The 13,350-nt window shown below is 39.7% G+C and overlaps 1 protein-coding gene across 1 annotated transcript in view; it reads right to left on the reverse strand.

Annotated features, from left to right (window-relative positions):
• Positions 1 to 323: 323 nt before the first annotated feature.
• FNDC3B (fibronectin type III domain containing 3B) overlaps positions 324 to 13,350 on the reverse strand; it is a gene marked incomplete at both ends in the record, with an annotated part of 281,051 nt that continues 268,024 nt past the window's right edge. The window contains 3 exons of the mRNA XM_079704135.1: positions 324 to 635; positions 10,199 to 10,326; positions 12,826 to 12,992. Coding sequence (XP_079560261.1) covers positions 324 to 635; positions 10,199 to 10,326; positions 12,826 to 12,992 — 607 coding nt within the window. The remainder of the gene's footprint in view (positions 636 to 10,198; positions 10,327 to 12,825; positions 12,993 to 13,350) is intronic.

A 13,350-nucleotide genomic window follows, 5' to 3' on the forward strand; every position in this document is an offset into this window, starting at 1 on the left:
AATCAAAGGCTTGCAAAAGACATCAGTGAAAACAGAATAAAGGCAAATCTGAAAAATTTAAAAGAAAATGTAAGCTAGCTTTTGGTATCTGGTTTGCTTCTTTTTTTTGTTTTTTGTTTTTTTTAATCCAGTTTAACCTCTTCCTAGTTTTGCATTTCAAAAAGGTGCACCAAAACACTGATATTTTTTTCCTAGCTAAATCTGTAAAACAAGTATATAAATCAAAGAACAAAAGGGCTTAAAAAGGGGAGTATCTGAATAAATGTGTGTATTAAAATGTGTAGCATTAATTAAATTCATACCTCTAGTTTTGTTGGGTTTGTTTACTTCATTAAGAAGTACTGTAATATAAAGGCAAATAAAATGGACAAAGTTGCAAAGCCAACCACAATGAGGGCTGCAAACTGTTCATCAGTAGGCATCATGCTCTTCATTTTGGGATCATCTAAGCTCCCCATGTCCCCTGTAAGCATGACCTCACTTCGTTGTAGTACAAAAGCCGCAGAGGGGCTGAAAGCTCCACTTAGCTCCTGAGAGGTGTCTAAACAGCGACGACACGCACACACGCGGAACCTATAGTCTGTGTTGGTCTGGAGGCCTGAGATTTGGAATGTGGCTTCTTCTCCCTTGTACACCTTCAAGAAAAAGAAAAGTCCTGGTCAATAAATTTATAACAACATTGTCGTCTCTAAAGTAATAACTGTATAACATTGGAGGCCTTGTAGACCTGGCTTGGTTTATGTGAACTCTGCAACAACAAAAAGTACATGGAGAGGCATTTGTCCCAGTCTATATTTCATCTGTAAAGTATTCTGACCTACTCTGAATAAAATAAAAAATTCAGTGACTCTGCTATTGACAGGAGATAAGGCACTGACCAGAAAGAGATACAGCTGATACAAGTAATGATGATGCATCTAGCTAAATTTTAATAATTTAGGCTATAAATCAGCAGATGACTTAATTCATACAAAGGGCTCTCTGATCTTGCTGCAAAGAATTAGTATTTTTAATGCAGACAATTAAAAACAAATTATAGAAATAAAGTGCAAAGTCTCAGTTGAATGATTCTTTGACTACTGACTACACCATCTAACACTACTCCATCAAGATAGCCCACCTCCACCCCTAAGAGGTACACACTATTCTGACTTCTCATTCTGTAATTTGTTTTGCCTACTCTAGAAGTTCATGCAAATGCAGTCAAACACTACACACTCTCTTGTGCCTATGAGATTCATCCATGTAATCGATTCAGTAGTTGTTCCTTTTACTGAAGAATAAGTACTCTATCATATGCCTATACGTTGATGTATCCATTTGCTTTTTGACAAATATTTGCATTGTTTCCAGTTTGGAGTTTTTATATAGTAAGAGTACTATGAACATTTTTGTACAGATCTTGAGGACTTAAGTTTCTCTTTTTCTTGGGTGAATGCCTAGGAGTAGAAGGGCTGGGTGTAAGTCTACATCTAACTGCACAAGAAAGCTGTCCCAAGCACATCCCTTTGCACTCCTGCCAGCTAAGCATGAGAGTTCCAGTTGTTCCACACCCTCACCAACATTTGTTACATTTATATTTTAGTCATTTTAGTCATATATATTTAGTCATTTATACTTTAGTCATTCAAATGGGTGAGAATGGTACCTCAGTTGCATTTCCCTGATGCCTAAGTGTTTCCCACCTTTTCATAGGCTCATTTGGTCATTCACATACCTTCTTTTGTGAGGAGTGTGTTCAACTGTTTTGCCTATTTTTAATTTGTTTGCTTTTGTTTGTAGTGGCTCTTTAATATGGATGTAAGTTCTTTGTCAGGTATGTGTTGTGAATATTCTCTCCCAGTTTTGTGCATTGCCTAATCATTGCTTAAGAAATTTTTTGATGCAGTCCTATTTATCACAAATTAATATTTAATTAATTTAATGGTCTGTCTTAAGTGTTTCCTGTCTGTTTGACCAACCTGTCCTTTTTCCATTAAGAATTTAGGATATTTTCTTCCCCTTTGTTAACACTGATATAATCACCATGAGGCTTACTACTATGAGGACTTGAAATCTACCAGTTTACTTAGAGATTATCAACCTTTGAGTTGACTGAAGAAAACAGGTATCTTTGAGGGAGGGTGGTAGAGGGAGATCTCACGTGGTTCTTCAATGAAAGTGGTACTGATCCTCAAAACACTCAGAGGAAATGATAACCACCTTAAAATTACATAAAAATCCATGTCTTATATGAAATAGAGATAGGAAAAAACTAGCTGGAACTCAACCAAATCAGTAAAGAGATTTGGCTGATGAAATAATTAAACAAGAAATTAAAATTAACTGAACACTTTGTAGCTGAGTGGCACTGAGTTAGCCTCTATAAAGTGCTTAAAACATGCCTGGTACATGGGTAAGTGCAGAGAAAAAGTTAGCTATTATTACTACTACTACTATTTAGAACTTAAAAACAACTCCAAATATATTCTTAAAATACAGTGATTAAAAGTGACAGGGGCATTTTCAACCTAGTGACAGGCCACCTTAAGTAAAGCTGTGAATTTTGCCCATTAATACAAATTCCCTAGAAAATAGAGTATTTCCAACAATTTCAACTTTGTCCGAAATACTCTCCAGCTATAGAGAGTTAGTGGGAATCTACAAACATTCAGTGTTTCTAAAGCCTGGCACGTAAACTTCTACAAGAAGCAGGACATGGTACCAGAGAACCTAAGTGCACTGGCCACTCACTTAGCGTTGAGCAAACTAAAAGACAGCAAGAGGATCACAGTTTAGAAAAGGGATCGGACTTCCAGTGTTCACCTGATATTCAGCTTTTTTAAGATCTTTCCTCCCCCATTTTCAAACTTTAGAAGTAGACTTTAAGAGTCTTACTGTACTTTCGTTTAGTGATTAAGCCCCAGAAAACCAATTCTGTTTCTCATATTTTCCCTTATAAGATTTAAAGCACGTTCCTCCTGGTGAGTTACTGTTTCTTTTAAGATTGTGGCATGTGTCTTAGCAACTGGGGTTACAGACAGAACGGGGCTGGAGCAACCAGGAACAAAAGAGCTGTAAGAAAACCCCCAGCGATCCTGAAAGACCACTCTTTCCTCATAGGTCACTGTTCCAATGATGAGTTAGTTAAATGGCTATTTTAAGATGAGCTCGTTGTCATGGTGACTGCCCCAAGCTATTCAGGAGTTCAGACTACACCATGAGAGCACTGTCTGTGAATTATCTCCCAACATGTGGGTGGTCTCAGGAAAACGATGGTGTACACTTTTTTTTTCTTTAAAGAGAACTTTTCATTGTGAATGTTCTTAATTTCCCAAATTTAGATGCTCAAGTTGGTATTTTCCAAGACAAGTCTTTTCATCGAAACTGTTGGGACCATTCACGAAGGGAATGATTTGCAACCTTTGGGACCAGCATACTACCAATCCCTTTGCCATCTGAGCTTTGGGTTCCTATCTGCAATGGCCCAGGTATACAATCTGTTCTGTCTCTATGGTGGTGATAAGTTAATGTCAGGCTGTTTATGGAGTTGGAGAAAAGCTGCCATCTAAGCCTTAGCTGCAAGGTTTCTTGATATACCTCTTTCATCAATTCTTTTGGAGGCCTCGCCTCTTGAATGTTTACCCTTATCAAAGGGTGAAATATTGTAGCTGCTGGAGCTCTTCTGTGCAACCCCGGGGAATTGGGTCTAGTCTGACCTGGTCACTGGGAGGCACTGGGCAGATTCTTCTCAACGGCAGGACCAGGAACTGGCATCAGGATTCCAGGTCTATGTCCTTGCTCTGACCCTTTCTAGGTCTGTCACCTCGGGCAAGTAACAGCTTTGAGCCTTATTTTTTTCCATCTTTAACATGGGGACAGTTACAGTACCTAACTTAGCCCCGAGGGGGGATTGAGTATTAAATGAGAAACTATGTGAAAAATGCTTTCTGAAAGGAATATACTGGAGATAAGTCATCTTTATCAAATTTAATCCTCCTGATTACTCTGGCAGGTGAGTATTACTCCCATTTTAGAGACGATAAAACTGAGGATCAGAAAGCTGTTAATTTCTCAAGGTCTCAGGTGACTAAGGGTAGTGGTAGACCCCAGACGAGATCCCACATCTAACTCAAACACCCCTGCTCACCACTGGAACTGCTCCAGCTCCACTGGTTCCACGTCTTTGGTGGAACCCGTCCTCCCCACTTCAGTCCTCATCGAATGACTACGGTGTGATACCACGTCCACTTCTCTTGACCTTCTGACTTTGTCTTCCCTGGGAGTCCCACAGCCTCCCTGGTGTTTCCATGAAACACTTCCCGATCACCCCACCCTGGGTCCACTGCCCCAGAAGGAAAGCACTGCCTTTCCTATCTGATGTATGGAAAGCAGCTCCCCAACCCAGTCTGTGCCACGGAAAGGCTTGGGCAGCATTTCTGTGACGTGGCCTCTTAATTTATGCCAAACAATGACCTCATGGCTGAAAATCACTTAATTAATAACCTATCCCTACAGATGTTTGAGAGACTTTTGGAAAGTAGATATAAATGTTCATTTATATCTAGTATTAAATGATTTCTATGGTTTCCAGAATTTGCATGGCTAGCTCCTTCTAAGAAAGTTGGCTCAGAAGTATATTTAATTTCCCAGAAACCCACTTCATGGAATCTTGAACACAGACTTTATATATTAATTTTGATGGTACTTCCCAACTCCTAACTCCTTAAAGATCCCTAAAAATGTACTGATATTTTGAAAGCAAAGGAGTGCCACTTTTCTCATAACCATTAAGCAAAAAGCTTAGTGAAGGAAAAATGAATATCTAATGGAAGGGAACTTCCTCAATGACAAGTCCAATCGAAAGTTGGGCTTTAATTTGTAAATATGTTTTTCTTTTAGCTATTCTTTTTTTTTTTTTTTTTTTTTTTGCGGTACACAGGCCTCCCCCATTGCGGAGCACAGGCTCCGGACGTGCAGGCTCAGTGGCCATGGCTCACAGGCCTAGCCGCTCCGCGGCATGTGGGATCTTCCCAGACCGGGGCACGAACCCGTGTCCCCTGCATTGGCAGGCGGACTCTCAACCACTGCACCACCAGGGAAGCCCTAGCTATTCTTCTTAATTAGAAGAGCTCCCCCTTTTCACAAGCACTGTCAACACAATGTTAACATTATCTTTAAAAGTATATATATGATAAATATATTGAGTGTGGGACTGTGTTCTATTATCTCCAGAGCAACCAGCACAATGGCTATTAACAAAGCAGATGCTCAGTGAATGTTCTCTAATTAGAACTCTTAAATACTTGAGAGTAGATATGCTTATACCACACTGTTTGAAAAGAGAGGAAAATTACCAGAAGTACATGTGAACATTAAGTATCAGAACCCGCACACAAACCACAGGGTTTAGAACAGGTACAGTCATGATTATACAAAATGGAATCGTTAACAAGGATTGAGTTGTTTTCAGTGTATTGATAGTAGTCAACAATGCTTATTAATAAGCCTTTTGGATCTTAGTTAAGGAAAAATTTAAAAAATCCCAATACTCCATTTCCTGAGGATTCTGGTTCCTGAGGTTTGAGATAACTGATTTGTTTTTGTGTAAATAATCACAGCCACGAGATCACAAAATCAGTAAGGTCATCAGGCCTGCAGCACAGCTGAGGTGACTTTTCACCGGACTGTGCCTCTTGCCATGGCAGGGCAGCAGGCCATGCCTCTTATCCCTTTGTTTTCATTCATTTTGACAGGGGCACCATTACGGGCTCTTCCTCCTGCCTCAACCCAATTTAAAAGGCATAGTTCCATTTAAGATTATCTTTATTGAAGTAACCAATCATAATATCACAGTAAGTATACAAGCAATATTATTTTTACAAAGACTATTTCTGTCCTTGATTTGATGTGCAATATATTTTAAAGTAATTTTGACATGTTTGTTCCAAATGAGAGGATTTAAAGTAATACCCAGATAATCGAAATGAAGAATCAGTGACCCTTAATTCAGAGTAACATGCTGTGTAGTTGAAATCTTTGAAACAGAGAGCCTCTGGGGGAGGCTGCTGGAGGCTGGGATCTGGGCCAACGCCTGCATCTCTTTACTAATGCCATCCTTCTCCCAGGAACTGGAGAGGGAGACATAACTGCCCAGCATTGCCATCTACACAGCGCCCTCTCATGACTGAACAGATCTGACGCTCACAGTAACCCTGAGGTAGAGAATTAGTATCTCCACTTTGACAAGACAGCTGAGGCTCAGAGAGGTGAATTAATTCCTCCAATATCACACGACTACAGAAGGCAGATTTCACCTCCCTTGCCCCCCAGCTAGAGTGGAAATTCACTAACCTGCAGACTTCCTCTGTAGAGGGTGCAATGCTGGGCAGGAATTGTTGCTCCTGAGCCAAAGAGGACAGGCAATGGTACTGTTACTGAACTGCTTCTTGGGGGGCATGCTGTTTCCACCCCAATGGGCCCAGAAGCTCTGAGAGCACCGACTATGCTGTTCTGTTATATGCCAGGCAGCCCTCACAGTGCACAGCACCTAACAGTTTCTCAATGAACCAGGGGCCCTATACCTGAACGCCATGAAACTGAATATAAATTTGTTTCATATGCAATTTAAAATGGATGTGTGCATGAATAGTTTTCTGACAGAATGGGTCATATCCTTCATCAGATACTTAAACGGACCTATAAACCTAAAAAATTTAAGAATCAGCAAGACAAATGATAGCTTTTAGATATTTCCACCTTGCTCTATTCTTACTTTGCTTTGGATTTGACCCTTTATTTACACAAAGCTGAAGAAAATGTGCAATAAGATGGTCACAGCCTATTTAACTTCTGTGTTAGCGAATTAAATCACAAACTATTAAAAAATATGTAGGCTCCAAGTCTTTAAAATAGTTCTCTCAAGGTCAAGAGATCTTTCCTCAGTAACTTGTGTGATACCACAAAGAATCAATACACATCCCAATACTATATTCTAAAAATGATACAAAATAAAAATAAATTTATAGAGATGCCATCAAGTTAAATGTGGAGCTCTATAAATTTTCAGATGCTTCAAAGGTTTTCATAATGCAACAAATCTGAGCACCAACAATATTAAAAATTTGACACAAATTTTGACTTCCAATAGGTAATAATTTCTTGCAGTTTGTTACCCTTTTCTCATCTTCAGTGCTTATATTTAAATACTTTATGTAAAAATCATTGCTGTCTGAACAGGGATATGAATGTGCATCATTTCGCTTTACATTCTTACGTATATATGAAACTGTTATGTTTTGTCTTGTGAGGCAAAAAAAACCAGTCACCTGCATATACATACAATTTTCATTCTTTTTAAGAATGCTTTACAATTAATACTGTTTGAAAAGAAGTTTTAAGCTTCTTGAAAAAAGCTTGTGCTTGAAAGTTTTTTTAAATGGCAGAAAAGCCAAATCAATATATGCATGCATTCTAATACAGAGTAAAACTTTAGGTGAGGACTTAATACTTTAACAGACTGTCTCATAATTAGAACCAGATGCTCGCCCCACATCATGATAGCTCAATGAAAGAAAGCTAATTACAGAGTTAAAGTCAATGTTTCCAGCAAAATATCAGAAAAAGACTTGGCCCTTGCCATATGTCGCCTGTAAAAATGAGCTAGGGGAACAGAAGGACACTGTTCTATTATGGGTGATTTTTTTCACCTCAGTTACAAACATCACTTCTAAATCCCCCCTATGGTGAAGTTTACTGATTCTCACCACTGCAAAGTATAAATCACCCTGTTCCCGTGAAACTGCCTCTTTCACGCACGCAAGAAACATTTACTGAGTGCCTAGCTATGTGCCAGATCCGGGAAAATAAAAATGAATACCACAAGCCCACACATTAGTGGATCCTGCCTGATTAGTGCTGTAATTGAACTATACACAGTGCTTCCTATATAAGCCCATAGCTCTGCCGTGGTGTACGCTCTGCACTGGTGACCTCTCATTTTCTTTTGCTTTGCCTCTATGAATTCAAAGCCTGTTATCTCTGGACTATAATTATTTTAACCATTACTCTGCACACATAAGATAAATAGATTTCATTCCCTATCTCGTGTCCAGAACAACTGAATGAAGTACTCAAAACATCATGTTTAAGTTAATGTCTATTGAATAGGGAGAAGCAAAAAACTCAGTACAAATTGTCCCTGACTCAATGGTGGCTTTTCAAGTACCACTACCTGCCTTAATCATTTCTTGGTAAATGCAGGAAATACACGGTTACGAGAAGAATGCTAATTCCCCAGCTACTGAGCCCGCCCTGGTGTACTGTGTTTTCACCTACTTTCAACAAGAAACTCTTGTTTATAGCTGTTTACAATAAGAAATATATTTTGAAGCATGTATGTAATTGTGTATTAGTATTTGTATGTTCATGAGACAAAATACATAACATTAAACAAATAGCAAGATTCAAAGTAGCCAATCTGCCAGTGAAATCTAATTTATGAATGGATTAACGTATATTCTGGCAATGCCTAATGTATAGATATTGAGTAAACCATGCTTTTTCAGTGTAAATCAGCAATCAGTGTGCTTTGAGAAGCAGAACATTTTTTCCAAGAACAGGTTGGAAAAGCGTGGTGGTGGAATAAAAAGGTTTATAAAATACAACGATGAACATGCAATGAATGTACTTCTGGGAAGTGAAGATTGTTAAGTGTCAAGTGATATGTTGTAAAATTGGGTAACATTTCATCTTTAGCCATTTGTTACATTGCTATGCGACAGGACAATGCTACTGGTGTTAAAGATGACTACATCTAGCAGGGGAAATCCTCTGCTCTTCATGTGCGCTGAGACTCTGAAACCAGTAATATATTTGTGGTAAGGTGAAACAACTGCACACATAAAATTACTGACTGTGAAATGAAATATACTGTATAAAACGAGATTGTAAGGTGAAAGGAAACAAGAGTGGTTTTGCTCTTATTTCAGAGGAATGATGGAAACTGGTGAAATCATCCACTGATGCTAATACCTGTGGTGCCTGTCATGTTTAAAACAAGTTTTTGCAAAATGTGCTTAAAGCAATTCATTCTTTTATCTGGCACTTCATATTAACAAAGTACAGTAGAATTTACTAAAATTTTCTTTGATTCTTTTTACACATTTTTATTTACAAGTATTATTTATTATTATACGAGGAATATTAACCAGCAAATTAACAAAAACTCTGAATCAAATTATTTTCTACTTGTTTTGTGTATCTGGAGCCTCAAAGTTGAATACAAAGAAGTGTTTACAAATTATGTTAATGATTCGGAAGGCAGTGGCATTTATCTTCAACTTCTTGAGTTTGACATAAATGCACTCCTCTATTAAAAGTGCTGGTAAGGAGTGGGTCCTCAGCTTTTCTAATGGAGTAACAATGTTATATTCTGATTTCACATAATTATTAAGTTCCTGGGAACATTATGGAAAGCCACAGAGTCTCTGAATCTTTTACATCCAGTGACAAGATAATGTGTGGCTTTGGAAGAATTAGGATCAAAAGGGTGTCAAGAATGATAAACCCAAATTCTTTATCTGGCTATATTCCAATCACATTCTTTCTTGTATAGGTTTATCATGTGAACTGTATAGCCTTGCTACTCAAATCACGATCCATGGGCCAGCAACATCAATGTCACCTGGGAGCTTGAACCTCGACCCCAGACCTACTGAATCAGAATCTGAATTTTTAACAGATACTCAGGTGATCCTATGCACATTGAAGGGTGACAAGTAGTGACCCAGAGCTTCTGAATCACAGGCGTCAAGGGCTGATAGGTCATTTTCCTTATCCTTCAATTATAACTTCCATAAAAAAGGCAAACAGACATGGGCTTCAGTAAATTAGGTTGACACTACTTCCCTATAAAGTAAAACCACTGGCACTTTAGTTTTCAATACATATGAATATCAAATACAAATATAGAAGTTAAAACCCTTCACAAGATTATGCTTGTGGAACTGAAAATTTAAGAATACCACCACATACAAAATAAAATGTAAGCTAGAGCTACTCTACCCTAAAGAATTAGGTAATGGGTACATGTGAGGCAGCTTCTACGACAAATTTTGAGAAAAATGTAGTTCACTGGCTACTAAATTATTCACCGCAGAGGCAAGGAGCCAGCCTGACCCTGATAGGCCACGCACGTGCCACGCACGCTGGTTCTTACCTGTTTGTACTCAGATTCTCTTCCAACCAATACCTGCAGAATGTAGTTGACAGGATCGCCTTTCATGGGTGGTACCGTCTCCCATAAAATTTCACATGAATTTCCTTCTAACTGTGTTACTCGAGGTGCTGAAATACAAATCCACACATCCAAGCTCAAAATTCAAAGTATCATATGAATAGCCAATATTTTAGTAATATTAGTGAGAACCCTGAGAGGGGAGTTTATCTGCCCAGCCTCCTAGAAAACTAGCAGGGTACCCTTTACCCAGAGAAGACATTCCGTGCCTAGCAAGCCACTGGCGAAGAACCCGTTGCTCACTGTCCTATTAATAACTATTTGGCCTGGGTTGCATTTTTGTTATTTTTTTGATGGCTAATGAGCACCTTCTACGATTAAGCCCTGTGTTAGGTTCTTTGGGGAATGCAAAAATAGGTACCATAAATACTGTTTTCAAGGAAATGAAGATCTAGTTGAGGGAAGGGGAGAGAAAGGTATGAAACAAGTACAAACAAACATAAATGTAAGAGAGATTAAAATGAGAGGTACAAACAAAATGTTGGGGAGTCCCAGGGGAAGGAAGTCACATCCGTGTGAGAGTCTAAGAAAGGTCTGAGGAGCAGGTGGCATTTGAGGTAAGCCTTTAAGTTATCTTACGTTTATATTTTTTAGTTTATTTTTTACCTACTGGACTCATCGTTCCAGATTAAAGTGAAATTTTGTTAGTTTGTAGCAAAGCACTTACATGTTGTAGAATTTTAAAATATTTTCTTACAGCTTATACTGTATCTCTAAGCTTAATTCAATATCTGATATTTTTCCATTTTGTAACTAGCATGTGTAACTGCTCTTGCTGAATGCCCTTATTTTTAATTTCTAATTACATGAATTCTTTAGAGGCAGTTGTTTCTACTTTCAATTCTGTACAGTGCTGTTTCAGAAAAATAAAAGTTGTCTTAAAAAAAAAGTTTGTGTTAGTTGGCCAAAACTGTAATTTATGGAAAACTAAATAATCTCATCAGACCAAACAGTCCTCCAGCTAAGACAATTTCCTAAATCGAAGAGTGAGAGGAAGAACACCTGATCGTGTGGCAGTGTGAGGACACTGTCCTCCTGAAGAAAATGTACCACGACCTGCGAGGGCTATCAATTTGGTGTTGTATTTTCCACAAAATGAATCTCCCCAAAATAATCACCTTCAGAGGCAAAGGTAGTGCTGGGAAGATCCCTGAAGTTATTTAGCTAATTGGTAAATGTGGCAAACCTTCCTGTTACAACCCTATCAGCCACAGTGTGCTCAGGAATCTCCTCTGTTAGAGCCGAAAGGTGAAGCTACACCAAAGGGCCAGGGCATTTACTGCCCAAGTGACCCAGCAAGTATACATCCATTTATACCAGTTATCTTCGTCACATGAAGAAGCCAAAGAGCTTCTGGACCACCGAGGGGCAGGGGAGCAGGGGGAAGGTATTTACCATAAAGTGCCCTGAAAGGAACTATGGGAAACCTTCACAGAATGCAACCAGACTGTGGTCGGACCCTGACCCAGGCCCTGGAAGCCCCGCACCCTCCTGTAACGCACTCCGTGCCCTGGTAGCTGATACAGCGCCTCTGTGCAGAAGCAGTAAGTCAAATGGCCTTTCTCCTGGGGCCAGACACAGACAGAACCTTCTTAACAAATTGTGCTCACCGCCTAGCCGCCCAAATAATACAGCCAACCCTCACTTTACCCCATGTAAAACCTGGTTCAGGTGGGCTGCTTACCTGTCAGCCTCAGAGTCATTTCGGGCAGCATCTGGATAAAGCAAAGACAGGCAGCAGGGACCCTCACAAGAATCTCACTACCGGGGAGGGGAGGGCGCAGGCTGGGACTGGGCCCAACGCTAGGTGGGAAGGGCTGAGCCAGCTCTGCCCTGTTGCTGTCTGCCCGGCTTGGCCAGTCGGCTGTGCAGTGGCTGAAAATGGGAGATGAGGGCCCAGCAGACCCGGTGGAGGGAGAGCCTTGGGGGAGTGGCTTTCGCTCACTCCCTGATCCCGTGAAGGGGGCAGAGGGTAAACCAGTCATTCACAAACCTCAAGACAAATACTCCAGGAGGTGAGAACAGGCCACTGCTACAGCTTTCCAGTGAGAGCTGCGGACTGGAGGAAAGGCTGTGGATGTTGCCTACACCAGCCTCTAATCTACTGATGCACCACAGTCATCCAAAGATGCATGTGATCCGCTGAAGAGAGACACTCAAACCTCTCCTGGTAAACTGCCATAAGCGCTACATCACCAGGAATTCACCCTCGTTCCTAACCCAATATCTGTCACTCAGGTCGGCTTCTTTTCTTATCCATCTACCCCCCGTGGGGAAGAAACTGTCTCACCATTAAATTATTTGTGATAATAATGTACACATACTTGAGAAAAGTCATTACCGGTAAGCCTTCTCCCTTAAGGCCTCTCATTTCCCCTAGAGAACCCATTTCTCAACCATCTCTTTTAGAAAGTTCTTTTGATTCTATCTTGCTGATATGAGAAATATTAGGAGAGCATATTCAAGGTCAGAATCGAGCCTCCTCCTCTTAAATCCCAACATTTCCTCACTCTCACAGAAGAGCGTGACTGAATACACGGTCCACAAACCTTTGATGCTGGGGGGGACACTCTTGGTTGTGCTGAAGGTGTAGGTTTCTGAGAAAGGCCCTTCCCCAGCCTCGCTGGCTGCCTGGATTCTGAAGGAGTAGCATGTGAATTCTGTCAGCCTCTGGACCTTATAGGTGTGGCTGGGTCCTCTGTAGATTGAAATAAACCTAGAGAAAGGAGCAGAATCCATTAGCCACCTGAACTTTTATTAGTGACAAGAAATTATGATACAAATGTGGAACAGATTAGACCAACTTGGTAAATGCTTTTCATACCATCTGAATTAATAATCAACCAGTTGCTATGTTACTGTTAAGTTTAATGTCTAATATATGCTTACATAAAAGAAAAACACAAATTTAAGAGCGTATAAAGCTTAGAATGAGATTCCTTTAATTATGTTATAGATTCTAGAGACATCAGTTGTTCATGCTTTTGTTTACTGATAAAGAACAGAAATTTCAAATTTTTCATAATGGCAATATCTATATAATCTGATATGTTACCTTACCTTCTACTATGTAC

The sequence above is a fragment of the Hyperoodon ampullatus genome, assembly GCF_949752795.1.
Source record: "Hyperoodon ampullatus genome assembly, chromosome: 5".
Lineage (NCBI taxonomy): Eukaryota > Metazoa > Chordata > Mammalia > Artiodactyla > Ziphiidae > Hyperoodon > Hyperoodon ampullatus.